Here is a 15790-nt window from a genome sequence, read left to right as displayed (position 1 = left end):
ATCAAGTGAGTTTCGGTTGATTTCTCATTGGTTTGAGTATCAAAAGTTCAACTACATCCTGCGAGAATGGGTTTTCAAAGGGGAAATTTGAACTAATGTTACCCCCAAACAGTTGTGTTCTACCTAATTTTTTTCAGCGACTGTGATGTTTCACTCGAAGGGGCGATGAATAGAAGCCACAACTAATTGACATACATTTCGTGGCCTGTGTTCGTTTTCGTCAGCGCATACTTGTGTTGCAACGATATTTTGCTTTGTGTGGCGTCGATTCTCCGGTCCTATAAAACTCAGATGTTACTGAGGTGCATACCGTAATTCACGTTAGTCGGAAACTGACATCGTCACCCATGAGTGTTTATTGTTGTGTTATGTTAGGTGAAATCTCGGCGTGCAAGTAAAAGTTATGGTGTTGCATAAAAACAAGAGAATTCCAGGAATTCTATGGTTTTCAAGCAACCACTGATCATTTAACTTGACATTGTAGCCTCATCATATAAGAGAAACGCTCACGGACTCAGCAGCACCCTAGCTTGTAGTGACCGGCTGTCTCAACCAGTACTCAGCAATCTCACAAACACCACTGACGTAGCAACGTTATTGGCTGTTACGGCGAAAGCACCGGAATTGCTGGGCAATTTGGGCAGATAAATCTATACTACTTGGTGAGATCAGGTACCGTGTATTTGGAATAAACATATAGAAATCCATCTTGGTAAAATTCGTTCGTCCGCTCGTGCCATATGTGCATGGGGTTATATGAGAATCGTGTTGAATACACAACACATAATGAGTTCGTCTCTATCCATTCTTAAGATTCAGTGGGTAATATTTTATTGCCAGCTACTCTGCCTAGTATACTCACTTGTTACCAGTGGGTAATATTTTATTGCCAGCTACTCTGCCTAGTATACTTAATTCACTTGTTACTTATATTCTTATTCAGGCGGACGTTTTCCACGCGTATCACGTCATGCGTAAAAACAAAGTCCCACCGGAGAATATAATTACCTTCGCCCACGACGATATTGCAAACAATCCCAAGTAAATATCGCGTACACATTTTTGCTATATGATAGCAACTGGAATGTACAAAATGCGTTTTGTTGTTTGGCTTCAACACGTCTCATTTTTGTACCGCACTTATAATAAGCGTAACTGATGAGGTCGAGTTTCATGCAACTATGGGGTTTCGTGCGCCACTTCAAGTTGCACATCAGATTTTCTTTTATTTGATGCCTTTTCGTGACCGTAGACACCACAGAACCCTGATGCAATCGGCACTTTTTGATGGTGATGATCATGATTGTGATGATGATGATGACGATCATGGTGATGATGTTCATGATCACATATCCTCGTCTGATTTGTCACAATCTGAAATTAAAGACACTGATATCTAGATGTGGTTTTAGAGCAGCAGCCGTCTAATAATTAGGAGAATATATTAGGTAGACAAACTAGTAAGCTTATTATTCTGCAAATCAGCCGATGAGAAGAGGGAAAACCCTCTAAAACCATTAAACTTTGTTCCTTGCGTGAAGACTGTAATAATCGTAAGTCGCTTATTGCCCAATCGTTCGTTTGGCTGTAAAATCTTTAAGGTGTCTAGCTGCCATGTCACACGAAAGTTGAACGAATGCTGGGATACTGCGAGGTTTTTTCAAGCGTAGACAGGAGAGGTCGAAAGACGGAGGTTGGGTGGAACCACGGATATTCCGGTCAGTTAATCCGCGCTATAACCCCTTGAGCCATCTCGCACCATGCGCAGCCGAATTACATAAAAGGGCACTGAATATGAATATGCTCATTAAATCATTCTTTCATTCCAGAAATCCATTTAAAGGCAAGGTGTTCCATGACTACGAGCTCGAAGATGTCTACAAGGGTGTGCTAATTGACTACCGTGGAAAAGTAAGTCCGTGTTCTGGTGCGCAGCAATCTAGTGAATTCCTGCATCAGTTTACCGTGTAACACATTGCGGAAGCATAATGACACTGCGTATTAAAACACAACATAAACCGTACGGCAGATTAATCAGTTTTACTATACTACAGAATGGTAAATTTGTTTGAACGAACACTGGTCATAAGGTCATGGAGAACTCCCAGGTAGCCCGTGCCCGAGTTCAAACTTTTGCTATCGGCTTATCAGGTAGGCTTACCACGAAAAGTGCTCGAGGACCGAGAGTGCCAGAATAGCTTTCTACGAGGAAATATCCTGTGATATCCCGAGTGGTGCACCAACCAAACCAAGCGGCGTGTCCAGGACAGCACACTCAGCTGAATTATATCATAAATTAGACGTTCAACTGATTCACTCGAGTACCAATGAGTGATGCTCCCACGTGTGTTTCATTCTTTAGCTATTGAAGTAGACGAGGGCTACTTGGTCATCCTTCCAGGTAATCCATGTTCAAAGCAACTGCTAACACTAGCCTTCAGGAGCAAATTCAAAGGCCATGCTTGGCAAACAGATCAACAATAGACTTCTTCGGTTTTCAGGATAAAGCGACCATCGCAAAAATAATATGAGTGAAGATTCTAGATCCGAACCATTAATGAGGTTGCAAACGGATGTTTACCTTGAATAGAACGAGTGCGAAGAACACCTTTGTCACAGAAATAATTGCTCATGCGTGTTTACCTGTATTAGGATGTAACAAAGGATAACTTCTTGAAAGTATTAGAAGCCGATAATAAACTTGAAGCCAACAAGAAAAAGGTGTTGAAAAGGTGAGTTTGCACGAAAGTGGATATTGTTGAAGCGCTTGCTGATCAAATCTAGGATTCTGGTGTCACAGGTCAGCGTTTTGAGATAAACAAAATGGATGTTTGATGTTTTCCTAAGTAATGTGACACATAACCTCTTGAAGTAAAGCCCCCAGAAGTCAGTAAAAAGATTTATTTCACTGCAGTGGAAACCAGGTTTAACAATTTCAGACTATAGTTTATTATTATATCAGGCGTTACTCGCCATTGTTAACAAGTTTGGGAAATACTCAGATATGTGCAGTTGTGAGTGGTCAAATATCTGCTTGGTCTTGTACACCCTGAGGTCGGTCGATCTTGGTTCGCTCGGATTCAAGTGTTGTTTTAACTGACGGTATTGAACAAGGCAAATAAACACTGTTGATTGAATAATCTAAATCCAAGTCCACTGGCGGCCCTGTCGTCTTATGGTGGTTCCCCAAATCTGTATCGCCGTTAACCGATAATGCTCTCAGCCTTTATAATACCTGTTTCGACTTAGATACTGTGTGCGTTAGTAACGTCAAAGTTGTTCCTTCGAAATTCTTTCCACGACTTCTTGACCTGCACATGACGAGAGAAATAGCGTCGGCATACGGAGACAAGCCAGGAAACGAGGCAAACGTTAAATCACTTGCAAACCGTATATCTCCCATCCGGTCAGTTATTCATTAGTTGGGTTTGGAACTGCGACGCAATCCGTAATCACCCGCTCTTTGTGCGTGTTTCCTGATTGACCAATGCTTCGTACGGAGAACTGGGTTGTTTCTGTACATATTCCCAACTCTCAAGAACTGATCTTTTTCGTTCGCAGCTGGACAGAAACACCCTTGATTTGAAAGTTTTTGCGAAACCCGATTGTTGGGGCATTCTTCAAGTGAACGTGGAAAGCCTGACTGCGAGCTGATCACTACGATCAAAGAACAGATAAACTACATCTTGGTCAACGACTAACGAACGGAACATTTCCAGATCAGTTTTAGATAAATATATATGGCTTCTTGGATACCCGTGTTCAAAATGTAGTGTCGCCCCACCTTGATTATAAAGTTCTTCCTCACTAGTATACATTATGTAGATGTTTTCATAAACAGATCTAATTATATATGGAGGAGCGTGATTCCGGAAATGCCAAGTGTGACAGTTCCATTGGCAAGATGATAAGATCGCTAAAGTGGAAACTGCTTCCAACTACCTTCATGAATTGAAAACCATAGGAGCTACCATATCCCTGATACATGAATTACCAACAGATGTTCCAAGAATCGGTTTTTGATTCCTGCATTCATGTGGTCATGCAAATAGCAGATCGGTGGGAGTTAATTTAACTACTGATCATATCCAGTAGCATGTATAAAACGATATTTTGTACTACGTGTTCGCTATCCATCTGTTTCCGCGGGTTTTTTGTTGTGTTTCCTATGCGTTGGAGCGCCACCTAATAAGCTCCTCTTCAAGTCCACGTATTCTTTATGCCCACTTACAGCGGTCCTGATGACAACGTGTTCATTTTCTACTCTGGCCACGGTGGGAAATCCTTTGTTACATTCCCAGTGACAGTTCCATTGGCAAGATGATAAGATTGCTAAAGTGGAAACTGCTTCCAACTACCTTCATGAATTGAAAACCATAGGAGCTACCATATCCCTGATACATGAATTACCAACAGATGTTCCAAGAGTCGGTTTTTGATTCCTGCATTCATGTGGTCATGCAAATAGCAGATCGGTGGAAGTTAATTTAACTACTGATCATATCCAGTAGCATGTATAAAACGATATTTTGTACTACGTGTTCGCTATCCATCTGTTTCCGCGGGTTTTTTGTTGTGTTTCCTATGCGTTGGAGCGCCACCTAATAAGCTCCTCTTCAAGTCCACGTATTATTTATGCCCACTTACAGCGGTCCTGATGACAACGTGTTCATTTTCTACTCTGGCCACGGTGGGAAATCTTTTGTTACATTCCCAGAAGCGGATGTAAGTTTAGTTAATTTTGGTACCCACGGTTATGGCACACAGCTTTTTCAATAGGAAGCTAAATTGCAAACGGATTGAAAAGGCTTAGGTAAACGTAGTTTGGCGCATTGACATCGGTAATTCTTTATAAAAGAGATTTTGTAGTCAAGCTGGCCTACACATCAACCGAAGAATGGAACACAAGCTACGATGTTCGAACGTCACTCTGAAGAGTGATATCCCTAGCAATTCAAGTTTGATAGGTCTCGTCAAGGTGCTTTAAATAATAATCTCACGTAGATTTTGTTTGACCGAGTTTAGGGTCTCTCAACTCACATGCTTTCGCGGTCGATCCATTTAGACTACTGAGCAAACGTAGATACGATAAACAAAGAAACTGGTCGTATACGGTCACCCATGAGGCGTAGGTTATACGAAGAACGCGTCAGCCGAATTCTTCCTGACAAGACAAAATAGTCCTCTAGGAAGACAGCGCAAATCTTTGGTAGTTTTCACATCGGCCAGGAGCGACTAAACAACAGTCTGATTTATCCGCACTCATTCTTCAATCAAGGGATCCACATCACTGGTGATAACTTCGCAAATGGAAAATCCATTCGTCCTGTGAATTACTGTTCCTTCTGAGCTATTTGCAGTCTGCTGGTAGTAAGATAACATTTGAGAGTGTTCAGTTCAATGGAAATCTCTCTAAATTTCGTGAAACATTATTAGGGTTAAAATACCTCCATAGATTGGACATATGGTTAAAAACGGCCGTGAAATTGGCAGTCGGAGTGATCTGAAAATCAGTCATCCAAACTGGCCATTCATTATTCCGATTTTGTGACTGCAAGCTTATTCACTCTAATATTGGTCCTTCCGTGTTCTTTTCAAGGGAGGTGTATATAACTGTCAAAAATATAGCTAACAAACACTACAAGGGATATGGCTCTGATCCCTGAGCTATCTCGAGCTCATGAGAATTTTTCTTCTTGTCTTACGACAGCTCACGGCCATGGAATTGGACGATACCCTCGCCTACATGCATTCGGATAAAATGTACAACAAATTGGTGCTGTACGTGGATGCTTGCTACTCTGGCTCTATGTTTAAAGATGTTCTTCCTTCAAATATGGGAAGTAAGTCACGTAAATTTGTTTTTTCGCTGGCTCTCGTGTAGATCCTGTGAAATAGCATCCAGAATGTCGCTCACGTATGGTTTAAAAGCCGCGCTGACCAGTAAAACAGAAAGAAGTTCTAAGCTTGATTCATTCTTGTCCTCTCCTCCATCCTTGTATGGAGATAGACCCTGAATCTACTCAAGAAGCGATTGACCGGCGATGGCACAAAATCCAGTCTTCATCGATTATGTCGCTTCTGCTGCTAAACTAGTTTCACATGAGTAGAGCAAATCATTGTACAACCTGTGGAAATTCGGTGTCCCCGTTCAGCAAGCACAACGGCTTGGTAGATATATTCTTTATAAATTAAAAATGAATCGTAGGTCTCCTATAAAAAGTACACTTCGACCCACGAAAAACTGGTCTAAGGCTTGTGATGTGTCTACATTTAACTGTTCTTGTGTGTGGTCTCCTCCGAGGGGGGTTACCATAAAAAATATCAGATTATGCATTTAGATACTGATTTGATTTTGACGGACTGACCCAGCCAAATTCAGGTGAATATCTCGCTTATGAGAGCGCTTAGCAAGTTCCGCCGAGTCTGGGTTCAAGTATTGATTAAGTTTCGGGGAAATTCGAGGTCTGCGCCTACCTGACTTGCCGCAAGAAGCATGAAAACCATGATGTTCTGTCAAGGAAATACCAGCGACCTTCTCAGCATGGTGTCAGTTATAGATTTCCTGCTGCTTCTTTATTTCTGTGAGTCACACGATCAGTACGTCGATAATTTACCTCACTATTTCACACATTTTGATAATGATCTATTCGTTCTGTTTTCTGAACCCCCTAAAACTGCAGTCTACGCGACAACTTCAGCCAACGAAGAGGAACAATCCTGGTCGTTGTTTTGTTATGACAAGAGATTCGGTGTTTGTCTAGCGAACGAATACTCGTATGCCTGGATTACAGATTCAGAATATGTAAGTTTTAGCAAAAGTGTCGCAGGTAAGCCTGTCAGTTGTGCATGGATAGTCCGGTTTTATGCATTAGCCAGTGGTAGTCCATTTGATTCTTTTTTGATTTTTTTGTTTTCAAGCATGAAGAGGATTTATGGCTGTGCAGCCATCATGACCATCTGGTGGCCCCAGAATAATGAAACCACTGGTTGGATGTCCCAAATTTCCCACAATCCTCCCAATCAGGTTTGCCTCTGTTCTTACAGACGGGTATGAAAGAGACTATTACACGTCTGGGCGCTGTCGGTGTAACTAGCCCCATACAATGGAGACCGCGTGATTCCCACCGTGACTGGTTAAAGCGCTGCAAATCATGTCCTTGAATCGATGTTATTGGAGTTCTTGATATCATTTTCGATTCAGATCGCCCGGGTGATTGTCTGGAGCGGCAAGTGCATCGGTTGATTGTGGTAGGCCAGCCTCAGGTCCATTCCCCATCTATTTTGATTATTTTCTTTTGAATAGGGCTTCAAGCGAATTTTGAACACGCGCATGAAACGTCAGTGTTGAACGCGAATGCTGACGATGATGATCATCCCGATGATGATGATGCTGGTGGATCTCCCGAACGCCTTCGTCTCAATACATCTGTCGAAATGAAGCAGCATGTCAATGGCGTTCATGCTGAAAGTATACATCCAGATTGTCTGATTGGGTCTCGGAGGTATAGGTATCTCGGGTATTTGCTGTAGGCTAGCCCTAGATTTTCCTTCCTCTTCCAATATTCTTCATTTTTCCATTAAGGCAGTAGAGCACCACTGCCACCAGTAGTTTCCTCTGCTGTTGCTATCGATGATGATGATGGTAATGATGATGATGATGATGATGATCATTATCCTAAAGCATCAAATCATTAAAATGTGGTGTATGTGTACGGTGTCCTGCAACAGCAAAACCAGTACCATGTCGTTCCATAGCTAGGTCGTCTTCACTCTGGTGATAGTTTCACGGTTTTGCCTATATCGGATCTCTCCTAAAATTGCGAAGGCTGATCTTTCTGCCTCACATAGCCCCTCTTTGTTATTATCTCTCACCCACGCACAGAATGACTTGAAAAAGCGTACAGTGGAACAACAGTACCAGGAGGTGAAAAAGAGGACAGCATTAAGTCACGCAATGAAGTACGGTGAAATGGTAAGTCACAAAACCCCACGGAGGGATTCAGTTTGGTCACTTGTGAAAAGTCGAACTGTTATGAATATGTGTTTTTATCGAGATGACGGTTGTATTTCGTTACTTGTGAAAGGTGACGGTCAAGGATGAAAATGCTTGATTAGAGACTTCAGTTTCCATAGAAGAATTTCAGCAAACTAGCTAGTCCAGGCATCCAGATACACGAGCCTAGCCCGTGTCATTTTTCGAATAGCCAAGCTATGGTGTTGGGTATATTATGCTTCATAATTTTGGGTGCTACGGTACAGAAGGAAGTCTAATCCATGTGAATCATCCACTCAGAGGAAGAATAGATTTACACCATGACTGAAACTTCCATCTGAATAGTTAACACTCGAGGATCCAGTCAACAAGTGGTCATGTTATGTGGTTTTCCGTGATTGAACGTTAAGTGACGCTGTGTGCTGTCTAAGTGAAAGCCAATCACACTGCAGATGAGTCACTTGTGGCTGAGCGGATGGTTGCCGGGTAGTAATTCCCTATTGAACCGAGTTGCGCACTCCTGCTGACTCCCAATGAACAGGAAACAACTATTCACTGTTTCTTGGTTTTTCACCACAGATTGGCTTCATCGGAAGGAAAAATATCCGTTCGAATGAGAAAGTTCTGCTAGGCATCACGAAGCGGAAGTGTACATTAACATGGGTACAAACGATTGATTCAAGTTTAAACTATACTATGTGACGACGTCGTCAGCGTCGTCACATAGTCAGCTAGCTACGTTAAGTGATTCAGACATATGCTCAACAAAGCGCACATTCGAAATATACGTCAACACATCAGACAATGCGCTCCGGTACGATCCGCGGAAATTCAGTCAATGTAATTTTGAATTTCTTCATGGACCTGAACGAGCAAACTTAGCTGATAATGCTAGTGATTCGGTGGACATCAATGCTATACACTGATGTGTGTGAAACGGTTTTGAAATTGATGTTCCTTGGTCAACCGGATCTTTCAACACTAACACGTGAGTACTAAAGTGTGAATCTACGGTTGCATGGTGAGCCGCTTCTGCATTGTAAGCACCTAATGTTATCCCGGTTGATAATGCACTGGGCGTCTGCATATCGTTTATTTCATGCAATAGGAAGTCTCCCAGTTGGAAAATTCCAAGGTCATTATGATCTGTCGATGCACCGGAATGATGGGGCAATAGCAGTATGTGTTCAGCGCAATATTCGATATTTTGAATTGTCTATTGAAACAGTCATTGCTTACGCCATTATATGTTTAGGGAATTAAGTGACCACTCCAAATTCCAATGACAGCCTAGTAAGTTGTCACTTCAGTGCCAGAAACGCCTACCATCCCAGTTGATATTGGCGTAGATTTCTAATTAGAAACTAACTCATTAACTTCAATTCAAATAATTTTTATGAACACGGGAGATACTTAGAGTAAGAATGTTCATCCGAGAAGCCCATTCATATGGTTTGCTACCAACATCGATATAGATAGATAGATAGATAGATAGATAGATAGATAGATTGATAGATAGATAGATAGATAGATAGAACGACAGATAGACAGACACGTATTCAGATGAATAGCGGCTAATCTACATAAACACAGTGGAGCGATCGAACCGTAGATCAAACGCTTGGAGCGTCTAACGATCGCCTGTGGCATGGACAGTGATGATCGAGCTGATGTCGAAAACCTATCAGTCCAACAGGCAAATGTTTCAGCTATTGGAATTATTCGTGGATTTCATGTTACACCCTCCGACGGAAACGGTGTTTGCCACTGACCATGAAAAGGCTACAGAAACATTAACCTGCTTAACTCAACAGGGGCATTGATTCATCAAGGATTTTGATTCGATTTGTTCACAGAATAAAACTACACATGCTACTTAAAACCCCGTTTCAAATATTCAGCTTAATACTTGAAACGTTTAGAAACGATTGATTCAAGTTTAAACTATACTATGTGACGACGGCGTCAGCGTTACCCTGGCAACCGAGTGATCTTATGTAGTTTTTCCTTAATAGTGAGTGATCAAGGAAGACTATTCTGCCAGTCAGCATTGCCAGAGCTCCTGATAACAGTAATCGTTGCCCGATTGCTTTCTTGGTTCCAGCCGATTGCTGTAGATAGAAAACCCTCTTTCAGTGCCCATTTGTTTCCAAAGTTTCGACGCTTCATGGGAGCCGAAACCGATGGAGAACATGAAACCGCTTGGCGAAAGCTGCACCGTGCAATTCAGGTTTGTATGCTTTTTTATCCAGTTGATCTCAACAAAGGAAATTAATTCACAATAAAAGATCATTTTAGGTGAGAGTCTATCTGTGTGGTGGGGAATAGGTATTGAGCATGCATGGGAGCAAACTAACCGTCATCAGTCCAGTACTTCAACGACTGTTCCTAAAGCCATCCAAAAATCCAGTGTAGTTCGCGAAACCAGTGCGAGAAACCATTTATAGTCCATAGATAATCTCCCACAACTACTCACCTCACTTCTTTCAGCTTCGCCACATCGTCAAGGAAACTTTTCGCGATATCGTCATTGATGTGACGACCCAACATATGCCAACGATAAAGGGTTTGTCCAAGAGGGATGAGCTCGTGTGTTTCAAGGCAGTATTCGATCAATTCCGGACGCACTGCTTCACAATTCAGCAGGTGAGTTGACATCGTTGTGCACAGAAAAAACAGTGTGCAAAAATATGCACACATTTCTTGCCCATGTATACACCATTGGCGTAAAGTAGGTCGAGCCTCAGTCTCAAGATTACTCTTAGTTGAACGTCCAGCAAGTGAGATTTCGGGGCGAAAATGGTAATCACATCACTAATATCCTCGTTCTTTCCTTGAAATTGGACCTTCATCCCGCAACATCGTGTTCATACGCTCAAAATTTTGTAAGTTATTTCCCGTTATCACCCATTATCACTGGGGCGACTGATGGAAGGTAGAAAGTGGTGTAGGTAAATCGGAATTTCGAACAATCCGAAGTGTTAAGGAATAGGATCTCCAATTCCTAGCAGAGTGCATATGGATATACTAAGGTTGACAGCAGCTGGATGAAGCTGCCTGAGTTCATTTCGGTTCAGTTCAGTTCAGTTCAGTTCAGTTCAGTTCAGTTCAGTTCAGTTCAGTTCAGTTCAGTTCAGTTCAGTTCAGTTCAGTTCAGTTCAGTTCAGTTCAGTTCAGTTCAGTTCAGTTCAGTTCAGTTCAGTTCAGTTCAGTTCAGTTCAGTTCAGTTCAGTTCAGTTCAGTTCAGTTTAGATCGGAGATGACACAGGACAGCTGTGACGGGGTTTCCCTGTTTTCAAATAGTCCGTGTGTTCAACGAGGCTAAGGGAAAATGGTGAAGCAAGATTTGGCCAGCAATTCAAACACACGCAATTTCGAGGAACGTATACCGAACAAGTTGGCGTCCAGCTAACAGAATGCAGGAGACATCCGTGCGGTAGAACAGTAGGAGGACAAGCCCAGGATGATACCCATAACTAATGAATTCGGATCAGTTCATATGAAGCTCTCTGTTTCACTTTCAATGTGTATCGTGGTACCAATGTTTTGGAAACCACTTTCAAAGGACTGTTAACTCAATCTCTGGTTATTCTCTATACGGCGGTATAAATCCCGCCATTTTAATCAACGAGACCAGCCACTTGTTACAAAAACTCGTTTGATCCTACCTGTAAGTAGTTTGCTTGAAAGGACACGGATGCCCACTACTTGCGATGTTGAACTCACCAAGGTCCGACCCTCGGAACTGACGGTACTGTGCTCTTCTACACTGGTTTTCGTAGAGGAGTAATTCTGCGCGTTATTTTAGTATTGAAAACTGATCAAAGACAAACGCGTAGCAACACAATTCATCAACGTTACATCTGTCCGAAAAGCGTATCATACCGTTGTTGATTCCAAGAATCATCCAATCTCCAGTAACGGCATCGCAATATTTTTGGTTCTCTCCGCTGATAAAGCTTTTGATATGAGGCGTAAAATTTGCCTTTTTCAAACTAACGAGGGCTTATTGACGGAACTTGCTTGTGGTCAGTTGATATCCACTCTCCCCATCTTGAGCAATCAATCGCACGATTATTCATTGTTGAATCACCTGTTCTGTTCGTGGATGTTCAGTCACCGCACACAGTTTATTCTCACTTGAGTGTTTACCGAAGATTCCTTGGATCTCCAATCACGCCTGACTTCAGCGACAAAATTACTGACTACAATTGTCACACAACGGTAAGTGAGAACATGAGCGAATCTAAGAGAGTGCTTCCTTAGTGAATGCATTTTTGGAACCCACAAAACAATTCTGCACGAAGGAAGTCCAATGAAACACACAGGCATTCTTGTGATTCGTTTGATTTCATACGATTCGATCTAATGGCGGGGATTGTTAGCCGAAAAGAACCCAGATATTTCCCTGTACGGCTGACTCTCTTGAATAACTTCAGTGGATTGTCAACAAGACAAATCCGTCCAATTTGGGTTCAAGTAGAACACGAGGTTGACTGAAACTGGAACTGTGTCTACCTGATAAGCCCCAAGACGGGCAAATCCGCTCATAGTTTTACTACGTACTTTGTTTCGTAGAGTTCATACAGTTTCACTCATCTGCCATGTAGCTGAAAACTTTCGCGTGTTCTTCGCTAGCATCGAGGTAGTTTATATCAAAACGCTTCGAAATGTCCAGAATTTAGATATGGTGATTGTTACTCACCAACACCTCTCATCAATATTTTTTCAATCGCGGATGCATTATCCACTTGACATTCAGTGTGCCTCACTGACAATCTTCCCCACTTTTTGGCATAATGGCCACATTGTCTCGGGAACGCTGTATTCTGTTGGTGAACGTTGGGATGAATCTCGCGAGAATGTGCCTCACTGACAATCTTCCCCACTTTTCTTAGTCATTAGTCAAAACCTGTGCTTGACATTTAGGATACTCAGTCTTCCTTCTCCATGGTGAATCTTTTGTTTCAACGCTTAGATCCTGTTAACAATCTGTCTTCAGGTCCCCGATGTAGCTCATCATATATCTCATCTAATGGAGCTGTGCAAAGCCGGATACGGGACTGAAACCCTCATCGACTCTGTCTACCTCGTCTGCTCCTAACGGACACGCATCGTGCTGTGTGATCTTGCCAAAATAAAATGAGCTACAACTTGCTCGTATCATGTTTCGCCATCGCCACAAAACATGGGTTGTGAATCTAGTTAACCCCGTCGGCATTCTCAGGACTTGTGGACTTATCAAAACACCTTCACAAATCTGACGTACGATTGCACGATATTTGTACAGGACGAATAAAATTAGGCCAGTTGATCGACACAGGTAGGACAGTTTTCGGGTAGTCTGTCAACTCAAACGCACTCCACGAGTTTCAGTGTGTCTCGTGGTCATTCTAACCGTGCTAGAGACGCATCATCAAACTTAGCCCCATCGACTTTGAATGAGTCCTCATACACCCCTTTACAACTTCACCGGCTACTTAGATGAGGTAGTTGGGAAGGCGACAGTATGGTCGTGTGCTTGCTTGCTGAGCTGGGCAATTTGATTGCACACGTATCATCACCAATCGAGGTGACATCATCAGTGCGTTATCGGGGAGCGGATTTCTGCGTAGCGGTATGTTAGTGGTTGTGCCGGATAGATACAAATACTCCCATTAGCATATTAACTACGTCTCAACGGGGAAGTCAACTGAAAACAAATGAATCTTCCGTGTATACTGGTCTCTTTCAACTGGATTGTAAATTGAAATGCATTTCAGAAATCTGTTCAATGACGAGTTGGTTCATCCCTCTCGGTGCGCAAATTACTCGTGGTATTATTTGTGTCCCAAGGATATATCACCTAAATGTTTCCGCTCCCGAGGATGGCTAGAACACCGTATGCAGGAGCATGATGTTTGTCTTAGTCGAAATTCCCGGGAGAAGCTAAATGTGAATTGCCCTTTGTTTCTCTATGCTGCAGGTTAACTAACCTAAATAACGTCCTTCGCTTCTCAAAATAGGAGACGTATGATTGAGCAAGTTGTAAAGAACTTAGCATGTCATGTTTTGCCCGGAGTGATCATGCAAAGAAAACGACAGATGCAAATCACGCACTTCGGTCCACCTCCCAAGTTTTCAGATTTACAACCAACACCATTCGACAACAATCAGATGCCTCCCCATAGGAGTGAGGGTATTGTCTCTGAGGGGCGCGAGATAAATCAGTGGTTAGGGTGCGAACTTACTGATTGGAGGGTCTATGGTTCGAGTCAAACATTTGCATTCCGACCGCTCTTGTCTATATAATTGAGCGGTACCTCAGACGTCGTGCTTCTTTTGGGTAGCACCGTAATACACCCGAATGATTACTCTTCATTTATTAGTTTCATTACACATGACATCTCTCAGTTATGTCGTAGAAGAACGAGTTATACTGGCTAGAGCCATTTACGATGGTCGGACTGCATATCTACCGACGCTAATAAAAGTAAATTCGTTATCATTGACTCGAAATTGTGGATAGCTGTATTACTTTTGACCGGAAACAGAAATTCGTTGACAAATGGCAGGAACAAATTGGGGAGACTGAACAGAACCTTGGGGAACAACTGCAATCAAACGAGACAAGAGAGAATTTGGCAGCTTATAGAGCAGCTCCCGTTCGACCAGGTCAGGAAAAAAGTGAATTTATGGCTTGACACTCAGAGCATCGTGCGACAGAAAATCCTCAGGACATCAGGAGACAGCACTGCGGCCCAAGAAAATGGCCACATATGTGGCGTGTACTCCTGTAATTCAGATGTGGGAAAATGGAGCAGACTAGACGTGATTGCAGGAAATTCTGAAGCGCATTGACGGAACAAATTTGATAGGATACCATTTGGCCCAGGAGGCGTTTAGCGAGAGTAGTGGAAAATATGTTGGAGTCGCATAGAGTACTGGGAAGGGAGAAATGTTATAAATTGAGTACAAAGAACCTTGATACCGGGGCTCAGAAGGCACACTTAGACAAGTAACGCGAACTTGTCCTGATCACATCCAGGAGGATGTGTCAGGATTAAGTTCCGCACGTATATCGGTATAACCGGAGCAACTCAGAACTCAGCACAGCGTAACAAGTAGCACGTACATATTTGATTTGGCGTATATATACAGCACATGGAATATTAACACAAGCGAATAATAAATAGAGCAATCAATAGAGTATCAATCATGTCCATCACATCCGCCACACCTTGAATGGGCGTGTAGGTGCTTATAGTTTAGTGGTGATCTTGGTCGCAACCTTTCGGATCTTCTCGGATTAGAAACTTCAAGTTCTTTGAAGGTAGCGTGTTCTTCAGACACAAAGTCTTGTTCGGACACCATAAGATCAGCTACAATGGACTCATTAGTATTTGAAACACCAGGAGGGTCGTTAATCATCCAAATCAAGAATGGTGACCATACGTTTGCCATTTGATTAGAGTATTATTCCTGTAGCAGGTTGTAAATCATTACACTTGAAAAAACGTAACATCAGCCGTTTTGGCACAGTCAAGACTTGTACGGAAGGAGCGAGATTTAAGTGAAGGCGCGGCACCCTTACCAGTTATGGAATTAACGGCATTCCCGTATTGCACTAATCAATCCCACGGTCCAATTCCACAAAAGTAGTGGTAGAGAGTGAAATAATGACAGAATTTAGTGTTCGAGCAATATTTTTAGCAAGTCCATTCGACTGGGAATTTCGCGGAGCAGTAAACAGGTGTCGACATCCGAGACTCTTCAACCATTCCTCGAGGAATTTTGCAGTGAGGTGTGTGCCAT

The 15790-nt window shown here is 42.5% G+C and overlaps 1 protein-coding gene across 1 annotated transcript; it reads left to right on the top strand.

Moving 5' to 3' along the window:
• Positions 1 to 943: 943 nt before the first annotated feature.
• On the top strand, positions 944 to 13140 carry T265_09482 (hypothetical protein; the record flags this gene model as incomplete). The annotated part of the gene is made up of 10 exons (XM_009175562.1): positions 944 to 1041; positions 1830 to 1911; positions 2653 to 2732; positions 4650 to 4725; positions 5711 to 5843; positions 6684 to 6805; positions 7886 to 7975; positions 10101 to 10226; positions 10487 to 10642; positions 12999 to 13140. 10 exons carry the CDS (start codon positions 971 to 973, stop codon positions 13098 to 13100), a joined length of 1038 nt encoding a protein of 345 aa, XP_009173826.1.
• Between the last annotated feature and the right edge of the window lie 2650 nt (positions 13141 to 15790).

Source organism: Opisthorchis viverrini (assembly GCF_000715545.1).
Source record: "Opisthorchis viverrini unplaced genomic scaffold opera_v5_287, whole genome shotgun sequence".
NCBI lineage: Eukaryota > Metazoa > Platyhelminthes > Trematoda > Opisthorchiida > Opisthorchiidae > Opisthorchis > Opisthorchis viverrini.
This window is presented reverse-complemented; position numbering and strand designations above follow the sequence as displayed.